Source organism: Sebastes fasciatus, chromosome 1 (assembly GCF_043250625.1).
Source record: "Sebastes fasciatus isolate fSebFas1 chromosome 1, fSebFas1.pri, whole genome shotgun sequence".
NCBI classification, from domain to species: domain Eukaryota; kingdom Metazoa; phylum Chordata; class Actinopteri; order Perciformes; family Sebastidae; genus Sebastes; species Sebastes fasciatus.
This window is the reverse complement of record NC_133795.1, coordinates 16,599,008-16,617,223: the sequence shown is the minus strand read 5'-3', so window position 1 is coordinate 16,617,223 and position 18,216 is coordinate 16,599,008. Positions and strand designations below refer to the sequence as shown.

The window sequence follows — 18,216 nt, the reverse complement described above, 5'->3', positions numbered from 1 at the left end:
TGCATTTTTTTTGTAGTCGTGCAACATTTCACGTCTTTGTAGTCATTTGGCATTTCTCTGTGGTCACTTTTGTCTCTCTGTTGTGTTTTTTTTGTTCAGTAATGCATCCATCTTGTGCTGTAAATATAAATAGACACATGAAAACGTGTACTTTGGAAGATAAGAATTCTACAGTGACGTGGCTACTGCAGAAGTCACTGCAGGAAACCATGAAAATGTTTTCTAAACAAGAAGATTCTCCTTAAACCCCCATCCCATGATACTTCAGTGAGGCGACTGAAGCCTGCTGATCTTTTTTTTCTTGTGATTTAATGTCAGTCTTATAAGTCAATTTTTCTCACCATGATCTGTGTGAGAGGCCCCATCTTACCTTATTATAATATACAGGGTATCCTCCTGGCTTTCTCAGCCTCAGCTGCCTTTATACAGTAGATTTTCTATTTTAAAAAGTGTGTATCATTTGAAGGAAACAAGTCAGAGTGGCTTGGACACATTATTTAAAAAATGTATTGAAAATTGCATTAAATCAGATCAATTTCAACTTAACGGAGAACCTGTTGGTAAACAGCGCCCTCTATTGGAACTGGTGAATGGCATTGTCAATTTGATAAAGTACCTGATTTTAAATCATGATTATTTGTATTTATAGGCAGATTTATGATATGACCCTACTTGAACAAGGCACCAGTTCCTACACCTCCAACAATCAGACTTCCTGTGTGTATCTTCTGTCTGGCCTACGACACTGTGTTCCCATGTGGTTTTTAAAAGGCCTGCAGCACGTCGGCGGCCCAGATGAAAGACTTCCCTACAACACACAGAGCATCATTGTGCCAAGAGACATGTGATTGTACAGTATGACAAATCATGTCCTGAAGGCTCACTATCTATTTACACTGCACTTTAGTGTGGTCGGGGACTCGCACTATATGTATTTACTCTCCATGCACACGCCCTTCATTAACAAGTCCTCCAACATCTTCTACAACGCGTCTGCTCTCTCAAAACACTTAATATGCCTTCTGTGCACCGCGCAACATGAATATTATGCAGTTCTTGTAAATATGCTGTAATTTATATTTTCTTAAAGTCTCATATTCTTTGAATTTAAAAAAAATATTATACAGTGTATCAAGGTGGCTCAGTGGTTACAGCTGTTGTCTCACAGCAAAATAACCGTCACTGGCCTCCACTCCACCCCTCTTTTTCATAGGCCCGTTGTTGTCTTTTTTAGGGGGGTACAGGGGGTCTTTAGGGGGAGATAGCAGCTCAACAGTAGATGTCACATAGAAGTGGTGTACATCATCTGAAAGCTGGGAACCTAAAGATTAATTTGAGATTCAGCTCAGCACTGTGTGTCAAGTTGTTCTAGTCACAAATCAGAAATAAACATGAATAATTAATTGATTCAAATAAATTGTGAAAATGTATAAGGTCTTAGAGCAGTATGATATAAGTTTGTGATGGTCATTCCCATGATCTATTATGTCTCACAAGTCGTTGCAGCAATTTTTGTGTTGATACCATTTATTACAGATTCTGTGCTAAATTTAACCAAATTTGACCTATTGAGAATTCATAAAAAATGATCGCTAATCCCTCCAAAATACCACATTAAGACACCAAGACGTTGAGGAACACCGTAGAAAAAGCCATGCTGTGATTTGATATCAAAAAACTTTTGACATTTGGAGATTTCTGCAAGAATTTAAGTTTTCTGCGATTGGATGGCGAGCACTTCTGTTCTGAAAACTGCTCAGAAACCCCCTTATTGTCAATCTACCTAGGAAAGCCATCCATCCTCTGAATCCTCTAGGTCTCTAGTTTGATCCACCCATCCTCTGAATGCTCTAGGTCTCTAGTTTGAGCCATCCATCCTCTGAATGCTCGAGGTCTCTAGTTTGAGCCATCCATCCTCTGAATGCTCTAGGTCTCTAGTTTGAGCCATCCATCCTCTGAATGCTCGAGGTCTCTAGTTTGAGCCATCCATCCTCTGAATGCTCTAGGTCTCTAGTTTGAGCCATCCATCCTCTGAATGCTCTAGGTCTCTAGTTTGAGCCATCCATCCTCTGAATGCTCGAGGTCTCTAGTTTGAGCCATCCATCCTCTGAATGCTCTAGGTCTCTAGTTTGAGCCATCCATCCTCTGAATGCTCGAGGTCTCTAGTTTGTGGCTGTAAAGTTTCATGAGGCTGTGATTATCCTAGAGGTCACCACAGATCATTTTATACAGTGAGGTCAAGTTTAAAAAAAATGGTCTCACTGCAATGAAATGGCTTTTAAAAGGTTAAATAGATTTTTGTGTTATAATAAGTGTCTCACACTTTTGGAGCTGGATAGGGATGCCTTGAAGGAGACTTATAATGTAGACTGTGACTTTCAATGAGGGCGATGAAAGAGAGGCGTTTCCACAGACATTTTAATATGCCAACATTTGAAATAAATAAAGAAATGCTCATAATGCCGTGACCAGACGACTCACACCAGTGGGTGAAGCAGGCAAGTTAATTTCTGTTTTAACACAATAAATATCACTGTAAAAAAAAAAAAAAAAAAAAGGTTTTCAGCTCAGCTATAGATCTGTCGACGGTTACAAATCCTAAAATGAGACAAATTTCTGAACACACAATTACACAAAAGCCTTTCATAATACTGTCACTGATGAAGTTTCGTTAATCTGACTCCTGTCCACAGAGCTAACGTCACAAAAGAAAAATCCATAACGGACAGAAACATCACACAAAATAGTTTTAAAATATTCTTCTTGAGATTTAAAAACAAAACAAAAAAAACATCAGCTGATAAATCTCTGGCACCTCTTTGCTAAACAAATAACTTAAACTAATGTGACTCATTAGGAAACAAAAGAGTGACACAAGGGCGTTGTCTAAAGGCCATGGTATAAAACAACAACATCATCACTTCAGGCATGTGTGTCTTAAGTCGATATAAAAACAGGATTTCCAAGCCTCTCTTCTTCACGTCTCGCCTCGTCTCACCTTGTGTCACCTCGTCTCATTGACTTTGTCTGACTCAGTTTTCCTCTCATGCTCTGACGACTCATTCTGTCTTTCAAGATGTTAATTCATCATCGATCCTGTCTCAATGTGCTCTTTGTTTTCCTCCTGTCTTCTCTCATAATGAGGAAAAATAAACATGCACTTTGGTTCATTCAACTTTTTCTTTTAGGCAGCATGTAAAGATGCAATCACTCTCACTGTCATACATCAGCGTGTGATGGGACTGAAAGTTTCTCCTCCTCAGACGTGATTAATCGCTCACATAGGATTCTGGGTAATGGGGTGGTAGCAAAACCATAACACAAAGAGATAAAAAGCCAGCTGCCAAACCTTTGGCACGACCAGTCGATCAGTCCCGGAGCGCAGGAACCCCAGGTGGAAAAGTTAATCTGAATGTCTTCTTCATGTGGCGTTGGTGGAAAGGATTCCTACAGTATGCTGTGTGTCTACAGGATTGTCACCTTCTGGGAAGTGTCCTCTTCCTCAGGCACCACTATTGCTTTTCCAAGCTTAGTCCTTTTTTTGGATAGTGCAAATTGAAGGAGGACACATGTACCTCTGCTCACATTAGCTTAGAATGACAATGAAGTGAATCAGATTGTGAAGCTGCTACCTGTTGGGTATCTGTATCAACTCGAGGATGTAAAGCCAGATATGATTTGAATTAATCAAGATGATGCTGGGATTTAATGCTGATGTAGGCGAGGTTGGAGCAAATATGATTAAAAAAAGTTATTTTTATAAAACGGTCACTATATCCTGACAGTGCATGAGACAGGTAATCTGAAAAAAAATCATGTGCCTCTGTGTCCTCCGGTGCTCCTAATGGCATCTACAAGATTTCACAAACAACCAATCAGAGCCGAGCCGGAGCCTGGCGTCTCTGAGCAGCTGTCAATCACTCGCAAACTCCAATCAAACGGTCAAACTAGGCAGCGCTGATCAAATGTGAATCAATATTCTGTTACTGTGATGACTATTTCTCACCTCAAATGTTTTCAGAAACATCTTGTAGTGTACTGTTTAGCTGTAAAATGAGAAAGTTTGTGACCCGGCAGCCATGTTGAGATCAGTTGAGGAAATACCAAGCACCGCCCACCAGCCGGAGCACAGCCAATAGGAACGCTCTCTCTCTCTGAAATGACCTGTGATTGGCCAAAGTCTCCCGTCACGGGCTAGATTTTTTAAAGCCTGAAAACAGAGCCATGAGGAGGTACAGAAGTCTAGTTTTCTCTCAGAACACTTGAATTACAATATACTGAAAGGTTATTATGGAATTTTTGCCCAATGATGCCAAAAAATGGTTCCCTACTGAAGCTTTAATTGGGTCTGCATAAACAATGATATCTTTTTTACTACAGCTGATTCTGTACTAAGAGAGCCTGGGCTTTCATATCTGGCTTCAGGTTATTTACTGTGTGTGAGGACTTTTTAGCACTGACAGAATGAACATGCTAAAACTGCTCCGATGGCGCCTGAAACCTCTCGTTTTCAAGAAAAGGCCAACCAAAGTGTGTGTGTGAGATCTTATCTGACGGGACATGGTGGAAGAGAACTTCTTTGGCAACTCAGGAGGAGCAGAGGAACCCTCAGGATCAAGAGGAGAGGAGCTAATTATGAGTCAAACACTGGAATCGGTTCTTGAAGAACAGGAGGCCGTTTTTCGTGTGTGTGGCGTCGGAGGAGGCCGGCGGGTAGCGGAACTTGGCGTACGTCTTGTCGCTCTCTGACTGGCTGACCCAGGGGAGTTTGATTTTGGTGGCATGGTTGACGATGACATCATCACAAGAGCCCACGTGGAGAGATCCCAGGCCGTCGATGAAAAACTCTGCAAAATAGATGCAAACTAAATGATTCAAATACATTCAAAACGTATTTATGGTGTTGTATCATATCGTATTGTATTGTGCTGTACTGTGTTGTACTGTAGTACTTGCTGAAGCATTGTTTTGATAATATTTCTAATTTGTAATAACCTGCCCAAGGACTACAGACGAAAATGAGCTCTCTAGCTAACTCTGGCACATTTACATTGAGGTAGAAACTGAAATGTTGATTAATGTGCACTGTCCCTGGTAAATAAATAAACTCTAAAAGTTTCATGAGGAAAGTTTCCAAACATACCAGATTTGAATATGAAATAAAAAAGTGTACAAGACATCTAGAATATTTCCATTTGATGTGATGGTACAGCCATAAAAACATGAAGACGGGGGGAAATAAGTGGATTTTAACAACCTGAAAGCTAACGGGGGAGAAGTGGGAAAATGGATATTGGGGGACTAAACTGAAATTGAATTACATTATATTTAATACGTGCATTTAATTTAATTATAGCAGAGCAATGATGTGTCCATTTGAGCTGATTAGAAAATTTCACAGTATAATTTCTTTGCAACAATTATCTTGGTATGTGATACTATCTCAATAATGAGATATGAATCTTTAAAACATGAATGACTAAAACACTTCATTGTAAAGCGTGGGTTGATGATTACACAGCTGAGTCTAATGGATTTCCATCGGTGTAGCGTACTGCAGACCATCCTTTTGATGGAAAGCGTTATTTACTTCTCTTTAACTCTTGTATGGGCCAAGTAAACATTAAGTGTGCCCTAATTTCAAACCACTTTCTCACTGGGTTTTGAGTATTCAGAAGGCACACCCCTGAATAATCAACTAAATTTAATATAATCAAAGATTAATTTTTAGATGAGTTTGCGTCTCTTCTGTTGTGTTTTTATTTTTTAACGTTAATGTAGCTTTCAAAATGTTTTGTTTGTTTGTCCCTGCTGTTTTTGTGTTTTTAGTCTTTATTTACTTATTTATTTAATTGTATTTATTTATTTATGTATATTTTTTGTGAATATTCTTCTGTGAAACACACTGGACTGCCTTTTTTTCTGTCTGCGAAGGAAACAATAAAAATCATATTATGAAATAAATATGTTGGTTTGCATGATAAATTCTTTGATGTTATTTTTTTTATATATGTTTTTGACGGAAACTATGGCCTCAACATAAATTCACAGAATAATTCAGGGATCTGCAAACAGCTGGAAATATGAAAGCAACACAACAAAACAGAAATGTATTTTACACACTTGTTGTTACTGTAACTTTAATCTGCAGTAGCTTTCCAGACCTGTGGAGTTTGACTAACATCCATACATCCATTTACATACACAGCTACTGCTTCTTTCTTTAACTTCAGTCTTACACTCAACACATTAATATGTTTTTCGTACCCTGCTGCTCGAGCTCTATCTGAAATTTATATTCTTTTTTTTTTTTAAATAAATTTGGTGATTTTTTTAAATTGGTGCTCTTAACTGTATGTCTGATATGAAAATAATTATTACGCTATACTCACCAAGGTGAGCGACCCTGGCGAGGCGCGGGTCAAAGCCGACCTGCTGGACTTTGTCGGTGCGAGCCAGGAAGAAGTTGATGACCCCGTCAGTCACAACACAGTTGGGGAAGCCTTGGATGACGTGATGAAATCCTCTCCTCATGTGTAAACAGTCGCCGTCCTCCTCCCCTGACTCAATGGAGATGGTCTGTCTGTAGGTGGCGGTGTAACCTGTGGCCTCCCGCACTGCACCCCCCACCTGGACACACACACACAGTGACGTCACCGACAGCGAAAACACCTCGCTGTCATTTAAAACAAATGGTTTCTCCCTCACCAGATCCAGAGTGGTTCTCTCTAAAACATCCACCAGCTTCTCCAGCTTGGTGCTGGCTGTGAAGACGAAGTCGTCGTCCACCCACAGCACGTACTTCGTGGTCACCTGAGAGACGGCCAGGTTTCGTCCAGCAAACCAACCCTGTGACACACGACGCAGAGCTTGAATACCAAAGATGTCAAATTAAAAGACGTTAGTGTGTGTCTCTCACTTCCCCTACCTTTCCAAAAGGCATGATGTAATGTTCGATGTAAGGCCCAGAAATGGTCTTGGGGTTTTCGCTGTCATCAGCGATCACTATGGTGATGGTGGGATAGTATCTCCTCACGCTGTCGATAAGATCTTGGAGCTTATCATAACGCAGGAAAGTCTTCGTAGCTATGGTAACGAGGGCACTGACGTTGTACTCTGCAGAGAAGGAAGATCGAACATCCATTAGAGGAAAGTTTGCTTTTTTTCTCTCTAACAAATGATGATATTTCATAAATATAAAGTTCAGTGGTTTGATAATAGTGTTTCACCTCCGTTGGATCCTGTGTTGTACAGTTTGGGTGTTACACCGTGACGAATCTTGATACTGAAGCTGGCTTGATGCCCCTCTGTCTCAAACTGCACTAAAAGACACAACAAAAACTACTTTTAATACATTTGATTGGTGCAATAGGATCTAACTGATGGCTCCACGGCTGTTGATGTAAAGCATCTACAAGTACTGAACGTCATCTGTACTATCAACAAAAGATTAACACTAAAGTCAACTCCTGTCATGTGATGGTGACAGATTGACAGATAATTCAGAGGTAATTGTGGTCTCTGGTCTTAAGGCTTTGTCCCCTGTTGACATTCTATTGAAGCAAAACAAACAGGCTGTATTAATAGACTGCCTCCTGACTGGCTGCCCAGCTCCACAAAAAGAAATAAATCTCTGCAAACATTTCCTCCTGTCTGCATTGTTATTTCTATGTGGTGACTGACAGCAGGTGTGGCGCCATGAAAAGGAAAAAAAGAAGAATACCAGAACAACAAAATACCAGTTTTCTTTTAGGAGATAGAAGTTCAAGATAGATAGTTAAGTTAAATATTTAAAGGGACTGTTTGTAACTTTCAGAAATGCTTGTTAACAGCAACACCTGTGGCTGTTAAGTCAACGAAAGTCAGCGTCTGGCTCGCGCTTGCTCGCTCTAAATAGACATGAACGAGCATCGCTCAAAACAGTGAGGCGACACACGTCAGCTAAAACCACAATATCACTCTATATTTCACCTGCTTGGCAGTAATGTTAGCTGACCAGACGAAGGTCTCTCCATGAATCACTGCTGATCCTAGTGTTGGCTTTTCCTGCCTCAGTCTCTCCGGGGCTGAAGCAGGAAGAGAAACGTTATCGGCTCTGACCACAGCCGGAGTGAACAGGGGAGACACCGGCATCCGGTCGGAGACGATAACGTTTCTCGCTGCGGAGCCCCGTCACTTCACAAGACACGGAAAACCTCTGTTGGTCTGGAGGACCTGCAGCATTTATTTCTGCACAAACGTCCACTGTACATTCACTAGATATTCTCAGAGCTACGAAGTCTTCTGCAGTGTGTAGTGTGCGCTCATGCACGTGAGGTGGAGCGAGATAGAGCGCGTTGTGTGAGTGAAGGCAAGCAGGCAGAGGAGCAGAGTACAGCAGAGACTCCGGTCCTTGAGACCAACGAAGCGGTCTCCCCCGCGTACTTCGACCGCTGCCGACACTGTTTTGCAAGACGGGCTTCACTAGATACAACTTTACGGTTCTGGTGCTTGTGTGTAGTTTGTGTTGAAGTCTGATGGTACAGAGAGTTGGAACAGCGTAGCTACACATGCGCGCGTGCGCATGGGAAACCGACTTAGTAGATTTATACTTGTAAGAAGTTACAAACAGTCCCTTTAAAGTTTGACATTTTGGGAAATATGCTGATTCACTTTCTGGCAGAGAGTTCGATGAGAAAATGTATGTCACGGAGCAGGAACAGGAACAAAACCAAATGCAGTTGAGGAAGCAGGATTATTTCAGGGATTTAATGAAGGCTGATAGAGTTGACAGGTGGAGTCTCCACTGGTTGTCCGGCAACTGCACATAACTGACACACCCCATAAAACCACAAATGGTTTATTCACGCTCTCTGGTGGATTATAGCAAAGATCACAACAACAAGATATATAAACAAGATATAATACATTAAGTAGTGAGCTTTAGATGTGCTGGAAGGTTGATTTTGTTGTCTTTGGACAGAGCCAGGCTAGCTGTTTCCCCCTGTTTACAGTCTTTATGCTAAGCTAAGCTAACCAGCTGCTGGCTGTAGCTTTATATTTACTATTCGGACATGAAAATGGTATCAACTTTCTCATCTAAGTCAGCCAGAAAGTGAATAAGCATGTTTCCGAAAATGTCAAACTATCGTTTTAAATGTAATCACTGATTACAGAGCACATAGCATTTGATTACATGAAAAAAACACTGAAAATGGGTTGGGTAAGATAAGGTTTTTCTCGAGAGACCTCCACATAGACTGTATATTGGACGTAGTCCCTGTGATATCACCCATTGGTTTGTGAACAGCCGTTTTGAAGCTCGAGTTCGGCATTTTGGCCATCGCCATCTTGGTCTTTTGCAACCAGAAGTGACACGAGAGGGGGAAGTTAAGTATAACTGAACGCTGAATAAGACATTTTTAGGTGACCAAAAAATTTATAATTAACTTTCATGAACTGAAAACACACTGTGAAAGGATTAAAGTTGTAAAATGGAAACAACGACAACTCCCAGACCAGACAACGCCGTGGTAGCGACCTGTCAGTTACAAGGTAGCCACGCCCTAAAGCATCCCCTGCTTTATGGTCTATTTGACTCTAAAAGGGACCATAATTTACTGAATGAACATCATGCTGTATTGAAGAAGACTTGAAACTAGCGATTGAGACCATAAACTCATGTTTACAATGTTTACTGAGGTAATAAATCAAGTTAGGAAGTAGGGTAATTTTCTCATAGACTTCTATACAATCAGACTTCTTTTTGCAACCAGAGGAGTCGCCCCCTGCTGGCTATTAGAAAGAATGAGAGTTTAAGGCACTTCAGCCTTGGCTTCACTTCTCAGACCCGGAGGTTGCCCAATAATCCCCCATAACATTTTAAAAATGAAGAATAAGAAAGTCCAGAGAGATAATGAGACAAAGAACAGTTGATTTTAGTTTGAGGCCTCACCTGTGTCGGCTGTGCTGGGGTGGAACAGCGTGTTCGTGTAGGTGACAAACTGCAGCTGTCGGTTCAGGTTCGGCAGGAGGCTGCTCGACAGAGTCATGTGCATCTCGCCATCACCTTTGATTTTCACTCCATCCGCCTCTGCTGCCACGTTCAGCGTTCCCATCGTGGCAGTGATGTTTATCTGCAGCGAGATGGAAAGAAAATGTAGGGATAAAAGCACAGCAGATATCTAAAATATGTAAAAGTAAAAGACTGAAAGACTTACTGAGTAGTGGTCTCTGGGAAGGTCGTGTAAGGCCAAGCCTGAAAGCATAACAATGACAGACTGAGTTGCCACAGCACATTGGGACAAATTTAATCAACTTCCTGTCAGCAGAAATAAAAATAAGTATATACTTTCTAAAGAGTTAGCATGCTGCTCACCTTTCCTTCAGACAGTCTGCTAATTTTACATTACCCACTGACATTTTTGTTGGTATTTGCTCTCTGTTTCCTGATTATTTGTGCTAAACACAAATGCTCATTATGTCATACAGATAAGGGAAATCTAGTGTGCTTTTCGTACAATTAAATTAAATAAATTAAATAATCTAATCTGATACAGAAACACTGTGCTACCAATTGTTGGACAGCAATCTAATTTAACAAATAAGTCTTGACTCTATCTGAAGTCTCACCTGGGATGATGATTGTTCTCATGGGTCGTACCTCCACCCCCTGTGTTGGATACTGTAAGGGATTGTTAGCCTCTGCAATGATGAGAAGATCTGCAGTTGTCTGTGACCTGAAGGGGGAAAAGATCCACATCAGGAAGATGCATACTGCAACCTACACACGACATGCATCCACAAGCATAGACAGGAATAGGATAAATGGACAAATACACTTAAATCCAGTGAGGATGTTTTTTGCTCTTTCAAAACACAAACAGCAGAGATAGTTCTGTAGCAGCTATAAATAAAACACCTTGTCACCTTGTGACTTTGTTCTTGGCTGAAAAAAAACTTTTAGGTATCAAGGGAGCTAGTCTAGGGAAGAAAGAAGAGGAGTAATGTGATTTTTCCATTTTGATCTGTTAATTGCTGTTGTGTTCTTGTGTGTGCACTTTATCATATTTTCTCCACTGGAAGGGCACCCTAGAGGGCACTTTATCATGTTTTCTCCACTGGGAGGGCACCCTAGAGGGCACTTTAGCATGTTTTCTTCACTGGAAGGGAAATCTAGAGGGCACTTTATCATGTTTTCTTCACTAGAGGGCACCGTATTGGAAGTGCATCCTGCTCTTCAACGATACTTGACATCTCTTTTTTACGGCGCTGCTGCTTACCTCTTCTGGAAACTCTGGTACTCTTTGGCCCGTCTCTTCTTCATTTCTTCCAGCTCGGAGGCCTCGAAGGCGGTGTGCAGCGGGTGAGCTGACACCCGCGGGAACAAGAGTTGGGCAAAGGGCAGGTTCACTCCTCCACTCTCACCCTCACACACGCATCCATTACGTGCCAACAAGCTGCATGGATCATCGGAGACACATGCATGTGAGGAAATCAGGTTTTAGCTGCAGCTCTGTTGTGCTGAAGAGTTTATAGATGGAATAAATTAACAGGTTAAAAAATTAATTACCTTGCCACACTGTCCCTCACGTGAAAGGGGATGTTGCCTAATCGGTGGTCTAGTTCTGGGAGCCTCTCCTCCAGGTGCCTCTCCACAATTGGCCGCTGCCACACATCCACTGTGGTGTAAGCCGAGTGGCCATGAATGGAGGAGGGCCAGCACCAGAACCACAGACGCCAGGATGGCCAGCAACACCGTCTTTCTCAGGGAGCGCATCCTGAAACCTGACGAAGACATATGTATGTTGAAAGACGTAGGCCTACTGGTTTGATTTGATTTGATTTGATTTGATTTAATTTTATTATCCACATTAGTTTGTACCATAGTAACCAGCTAATCTTCCTGGGGTCCACATGGACCATATCAAAGAGTATAGAAGCAAAGAGACAAAACTACAGTGTTTTTTGACAACAGCCGCCGTTTTAGACTGAAAATGCTTATTATATCTATAATATTTTATTGTTCAACACTGGCCATTTCTGTAGAATATGACAATAGATTAGAAATTAAAAGAATAATTTTGTTTTACTTTTGTACGGCACTTTTTAGGCGGATGTTTTACTGGTGCCTCATTCAGTCCAAAATGGCGTAAGTGTAGCTTTGCTGCTGGCCGCTAATGTTGCAATGTAATGAACAATTGACTTTCACTTCTTGGCAATATACGTTCTTTGACCATAGTCACACGGTGGTCATTTTGCTCTTACGTCACGCTCAGGGTGGGAATAATCTCTGTAAACTAGACAGACAGCTATAGCTATATAGCTATGGTGGCGATTGACAGATGACTAATGACTTGGTAGCAGCACTATTACAGTCAGGGAAAAGTCACAAATTCACCGGGTAAACAAACACATAACGTTAGTTAATGTTCGTGTTAGCAACCGTAAGCTAATATGAAACTTCAGCAGTCTCAGTTAGCCAAAGTGGACAAGTGGACAACTTTCCAAAGTTCCAGTCAGTTTTCTGTGTTACTATCCACCGCAGCTCAGCACATAAAAACACTGTCGGGGGAAACAGAAAAAGGACAGACTGGATGTTGTCCCAATCATAAATGTGAACAGTATGTAAGACAGAATGAAAAACTCTGTCTCCAGAGCTGCGGAGAATTCTTCAGATGCCATGTGGTTACATTTATCGTGGAGCCACTTGGTGCTGGGAAAGGAAATGGATGGAGATGCATTAATTAAATAAAAAACTGCACTCTAGATGGTATCTGACATTTCAGTGCTGCTATGTGTGGTGTCGTAAACCGTTCTGGCATCTAAAATGCGGCAACAAACAATCAGCTATATGGCTTCTAAACTGTTGTTTAACTGTGCTCACCACATTTAAAAGACTGGTTTTGCACCGGCAGGAGTACAAGTGATATTCATACAACCAGGGATAAAATACATAGTTTGGCACTAGCCTGTTGGGTTAGTTAGCAGAATGACGTTTCAGAGCAGGTAGCTCAGCATGTGTAAAACTAGAGTTACCATTTTGCAGTGATAGTTAATGAACAAATACATCTAGAAGTTCTCTCCTCTCGTCTCTTCGTGTCCGCTACATCTATTGAGTGCAGATGTTTCTCTTTTTCACAAACTTGCCAGAACACGTACCTTCCAGCTGTGGTGAACAAACACTCTATTTCAGCTCTGAATGTTTATGAGATATTACTGATGATGTAATCTGACCAAATCACCGCCAAATGTCTGAAGATATTTTCTTTCTTTCAACTTCTCAAACACCACCATCTGTCCACAGTTTTAACTGTTTGGGTCTGTAACTTTTGAACTCTTTTCCTGTTCAGTGAGCCAAGAGGAGTCAAACATTTCAGCCAATTCATATGGCCACCACATTGAAATTTTCTCTTTTTCAGCTATGAAAAGATGTTAAAGGAATAAAGGAAAGGGATGCCTTTATTACGACCTTTCAATAGATACTCCTGTTTGTTTTGCTGTGACATAAACATGACATAAACACGACATAACGCTCTGTGCACACAGAAATCCTCTTGTACCTGTAGATGTGGAATTGCTGTTTGTGGCTACAAGTTACGGCAAACACCTTATGGTTTGTGGAATTAAAATCTCTTATACCCAATTAGCAAATTCTTTAACTTCTCTTCTCTCCATTCCCAGCCCTGAATGTGTGATTAATAAGTAAGAAAATTTACCCAACTGCCTCTATCCAGTCAGTGAAAGGGCATCCTCTGTAGGCACCTGCATCTCCAGAAACCATGTAGATAGTCACAGAAATGAGTTAACACCTTCCCCATCTGGAAGCAAAAAGAAATAAGCCAAATGAATCATAAAATATAGGGTAAAAAAAGCATTACAACATCACAGACTAGCTCCAAAAGACGTACAAATTGTGTGCGAAACTGCACGAAGCAATTGCATCATCACATAAATCCATAGTGGAGCATCCATATGGTGCTTCACCAGCTGCTTGCCGTGGTCTTACAGCCCCCAGGGGAGATCCTGCAGGGTTTGGGGGGGTGACCAATTTGGCTTTATGGTGGCAAGATAGAAAAAAATCAATAAGATAGGACTGTTGAGCAGCCAATCAGCTGGGCTGTTGTGGACCCCTGCACTTAAACATCTCTCAAAGGAAATCTCAAAGTGCTCCTTCTAAAAGCGGTGATGCAGGATACATTATAGATATATAACTCATATTTATCAAAGTCACTAGTGTCACTTCCTTCACAGTCTCAAAAGAGAGTGACATTTAGACATTTGCGCATGATTTCTCTCCAAAACGACACCGATATTGGATATCGGGCCGATACTGACTCAAATAGCTGGATCGGGTATCGGTGACAATGGGGCCGATCTATTCAATTGAATTCAATGTTTATATACTAAACACATTATAGACTGGAATTTTAATTCCTGTTTAAGTTTTGACCAATTTGTTGCTGCATTACAGTTGTTTAAACTTGAATTGCAATCCCTGTTAATTTTTAAGATTTTTTTTTACCAAGTTACTGGTCCAGAATTCTTTCGCTTGTCATCTGCATGTCACAGTATAGACTAATACATTTCACAGCATGAAATATAAGTAAAACCACACAATTATGTTTCACAGAACTCTTCAAATGTGCAGATTTTAACAACAATTTAGTGGCCGAAAACTAATGTAAGTCACACATTGTTTTTTGTACACTGCACACAGTGAAATGTACTCTCTGCATTTAACCCATCTTAGTATTGGGAGCAGTGAGCCACTATATAGCTACCCGGGGATCAGTTTGTGGGTCCGGTGCCTTGCTCAAGGGCACCCTGGCAGTGCTCAGGAGGTGAACTGGCACCTCTCCAGCTACCAGTACACAGTCCGTACTTGGTCCATGCGAGGACTTGAACTGGCAACCCAAGCCAAGTCCCTACAGACTGAGCTACTGCCTTTTATTATTATTATTATTTAATAGCCAATTGCTTTAAGAAGATAACATGATAGAATAGAAATAGAATAGAAAATACTTTATTGTCTGCTTTTCGTGTACAAAAGGCAGACATTTGTCTTTGGTTCGCATGTGCAAAAACTGCTATTAAAAGAGTACATTAAAAGATTATATCACATCCACAATACACCAATAGAAGCTGCACATTAAAAAGGAGCACGAATGTAGGACTGAATCAAGGTTAAATAAATATATATAAAGTGCTGTGTGCTGAGGTAGCATGATATAATCATATCTCTGAGATCAGATGATAATATCCAGTTATTGATCAGCTCAGGCTATAATACAAGATTCAAGATTCACTTGATTGTCATTTCACTGAGTATTTGCATACACAGAAGAAGGAAACTAAATATTGTTTCTCCCAGCTCCCGTCAGTGCATTAAAAAGGATAGAATAAATAAGTATTAAAATTAACAATACCTAAAAATAAAATAAGTAAACGTTTCAGACACAATTTCGCACAATTTGCAGTCATACACCCAATTTGCAGTCGTGTTTAGCAGCAGAGAAAAGTGCATTTATGTCCATAGTAAAGTGCTGTTTTGTATTACTGTTCCAAAAATTGTCTTTGACATGTGACTAGCTTTAAAAACTGCTTCTGTGTTAATGCTGTGTGTGTGTGTTTGTGGGGAGGGGAGAGGAAACAGTCCATTTACAAACCAAAGAGGAACAGGAAGAATATGAAGTTATAATCGTCAGTCTTTTTTAAGTGTGTACTGTTAAACTTGCTAATTCAACCCACAGTCCTTGTAGTGGCATTGTGCTACAGCCCTGCCTGCTTATGGATTAATATTGTGCAGGATGATGGTGGAACCATCCTTAGACATAATACAGTAGATAGAGAGGTGACAGATGATCTGAGGTCATGAGGAAATGTCCACAGGCCAATCACTATAATACTGTATAGCCTAGTAGTTGTGCTGCTGTTTGTAATGAACCTAAAAACAAACCTACACTGTAAACAATGCTGTTAATTTACAGCAGGATTTCAACAGTATTAACCTGTCATTGCTAAAAACAGTGCTTTACTGTTAATACAAAAGAAAACCTGTTAAATTACGCTCATAGGCCGTTTTTTAACTGAACTATAATGCATTCTTAAAAAACATCACTTTACTGCTGATCAACTGTCTAAAGTATCATCAGTAACAGTTTCATGCAGTATTTCTTTAATTCTGGGACCTGATGTGAGGCTTGTCCATTGTACATGATTGTAAAATCAGTGAATTAGCTTTATTGTTCTTCACTCACATGTTGTTATGGTTTGCATTCTGTGCTTGTAGCCAGCTAGAGACAAACATTTTGGGAAAAGTGTCAACAAGTCTATTATAGCCTTTTTCCTAACAAGTGCCTTTAATTGTATTTAGTGTGACTATTCCTATGTCTGTAACCTGCTAAGTCTATTCATCTAGGCAAAAAATAATGTCTATTAAAATGTATGTAAAAAATAAATAGTGCATTAAAACAAATCAGTAAGATAATGTAACATAAAGGTGAAAAACAGCTATATAATGTATCTTTAAACAGTAAATTAACTGTAAAATACTGTGAAATTAATTAAAAAAAACCAGTTCAAACTGTATTTTTCAAAGCTGTAGATTTCAGCGACAGTATAATAATGTTAATTTTACAGTAACATAAAGGCAACCCTGCTGCCAGTTCTTTACTGTTATTTTACTGGGAAATTCTTAACAGTGTGCTAATCCAACCCACAGTCCTTATAGTGGCATTGTGCTACAGCCCTGCCTGCTTATGGATTCATATTGTGCATGATGATGATGGAACCATCCTTGGACATAATACAGTAGATAATAGAGAAGTGAGAGATGATCTGAGGTCATGATGAGGAAATGTCCAGAGGCCAATCACTATACTCTATAGCCTAAAAACAAGCCCTTATGAGGAGGTATAAGGAGCTGTAGACATGCAGACAGACAGAAAGAGAGATCTGTGGGTCCCTCCCAAAGTGCGCGTGACAGATTTGTTGTCTCATTCACATCCTGAATATTAAATTACCGCATTTTTATTCTGCATCACCTCTCCTTACTGTCCTTAAACAGAAGAAAAATGCCAAAGGAATCTGTCTAGCGAATAAATAGCCTATACGATCAGATTGGCCTATATTGTCGCAGGGGGGGGACATGTACTGAAAGCTTGATGTGTCTTTCGATTAGGCCTACATTCCTTACATGCTGAATCACATCTCTTGCAAAACGACAGTCTATTGCATTCAGGCCTTTTTTTTATCGCATAATTATTTGGCTCCGAAATGGTCCCCGCCTATCTTTTCTCTTTTCACCTCATGTTTTTGCCTGGTGGAGAGAAACCGTTACCCAGAGCTGACACAAATAACGCGCAGAAGACACACAAATAAGCCTATTATTATTATTATTATTATTATTATTATAGTCAAATCATAAGGAGAGGGAGCTCACCTCAGTTCAAAGACTCACACAGTGTTTCACCTCCTCCACCGCCTGCATGGAGGTCGTCCTTCTTAAAGAATGTGTCTCCTCTGTGGTTTTTGCAAATGGGATTAGATGTGGAAAAATGGAGCAGCCAGGAGACAAATAAGGCGGCCGCACATCACAGCTCTGCTCTGCTCTGCTCTGCAGGCAGCGGACGGACGGACTCTCCTCCTGCAGCAGCAGCAGCAGCAGCAGCACCGCGCCTCAACACAGCGGTCAATCAGCAGAGCAGCAGCAGCAGCATGGAGCTCCCATATGCAACATATTATAGCACATACAAGTCATGCATGCTATTATGCAAACATGTTCCAACAACTAGACCTGGCTTCATAAACATAAAGCAACAATATTGTGCATGTGTGTGTGTGTGTGTAGATGGGTGGGTGTGCAGATATGTGTGTGTTTTTGACAGTCTGCCTCCATTCTGGCTATATTATGCATAAATATGTTCCAACAAATAGACCTAGCTTCATAAACATAAAGCAACAATAATGTGCATGTGTGTGTAGATGGGTGGGGTGTGCAGGGTCTTTGCAGATATGTGTGTTTTTGACAGTCTTCCTCCATTCTGGCTATATTATGCAAATTATTAATTTTGACACAAGTAGCTATACAACACTTAAAAAAAATAATTTATTTAACATTTATTTAACCTTTATTTAACCAGGTTAGTCCCATTGAGATTAAGAACCTCTTTTCCAAGGGACACCTGCATGGCCAAGACGGTCAGCAGCAAGAACACAAAGTTGCAGACACACAGA

At 40.5% G+C, this 18,216-nt stretch overlaps 2 protein-coding genes across 2 annotated transcripts in view; both read right to left on the bottom strand.

Annotated features, from left to right (window-relative positions):
• Window positions 1–18,216, bottom strand: part of LOC141766692 (zinc finger protein Eos-like) — a 224,900-nt gene that overhangs the window by 92,569 nt on the left and 114,115 nt on the right. The window lies entirely within an intron of this gene.
• Window positions 2,399–17,782, bottom strand: b4galnt1b (beta-1,4-N-acetyl-galactosaminyl transferase 1b). The gene is given in 13 exon segments (XM_074633663.1): window positions 2,399–4,847; window positions 6,393–6,630; window positions 6,709–6,849; window positions 6,929–7,116; window positions 7,230–7,322; window positions 9,935–10,115; window positions 10,200–10,237; window positions 10,612–10,718; window positions 11,262–11,438; window positions 11,552–11,677; window positions 11,679–11,766; window positions 13,698–13,799; window positions 17,423–17,782. Coding segments are annotated over 11 exon segments (1,587 nt in total). The 5' UTR covers window positions 11,759–11,766; window positions 13,698–13,799; window positions 17,423–17,782; the 3' UTR covers window positions 2,399–4,629.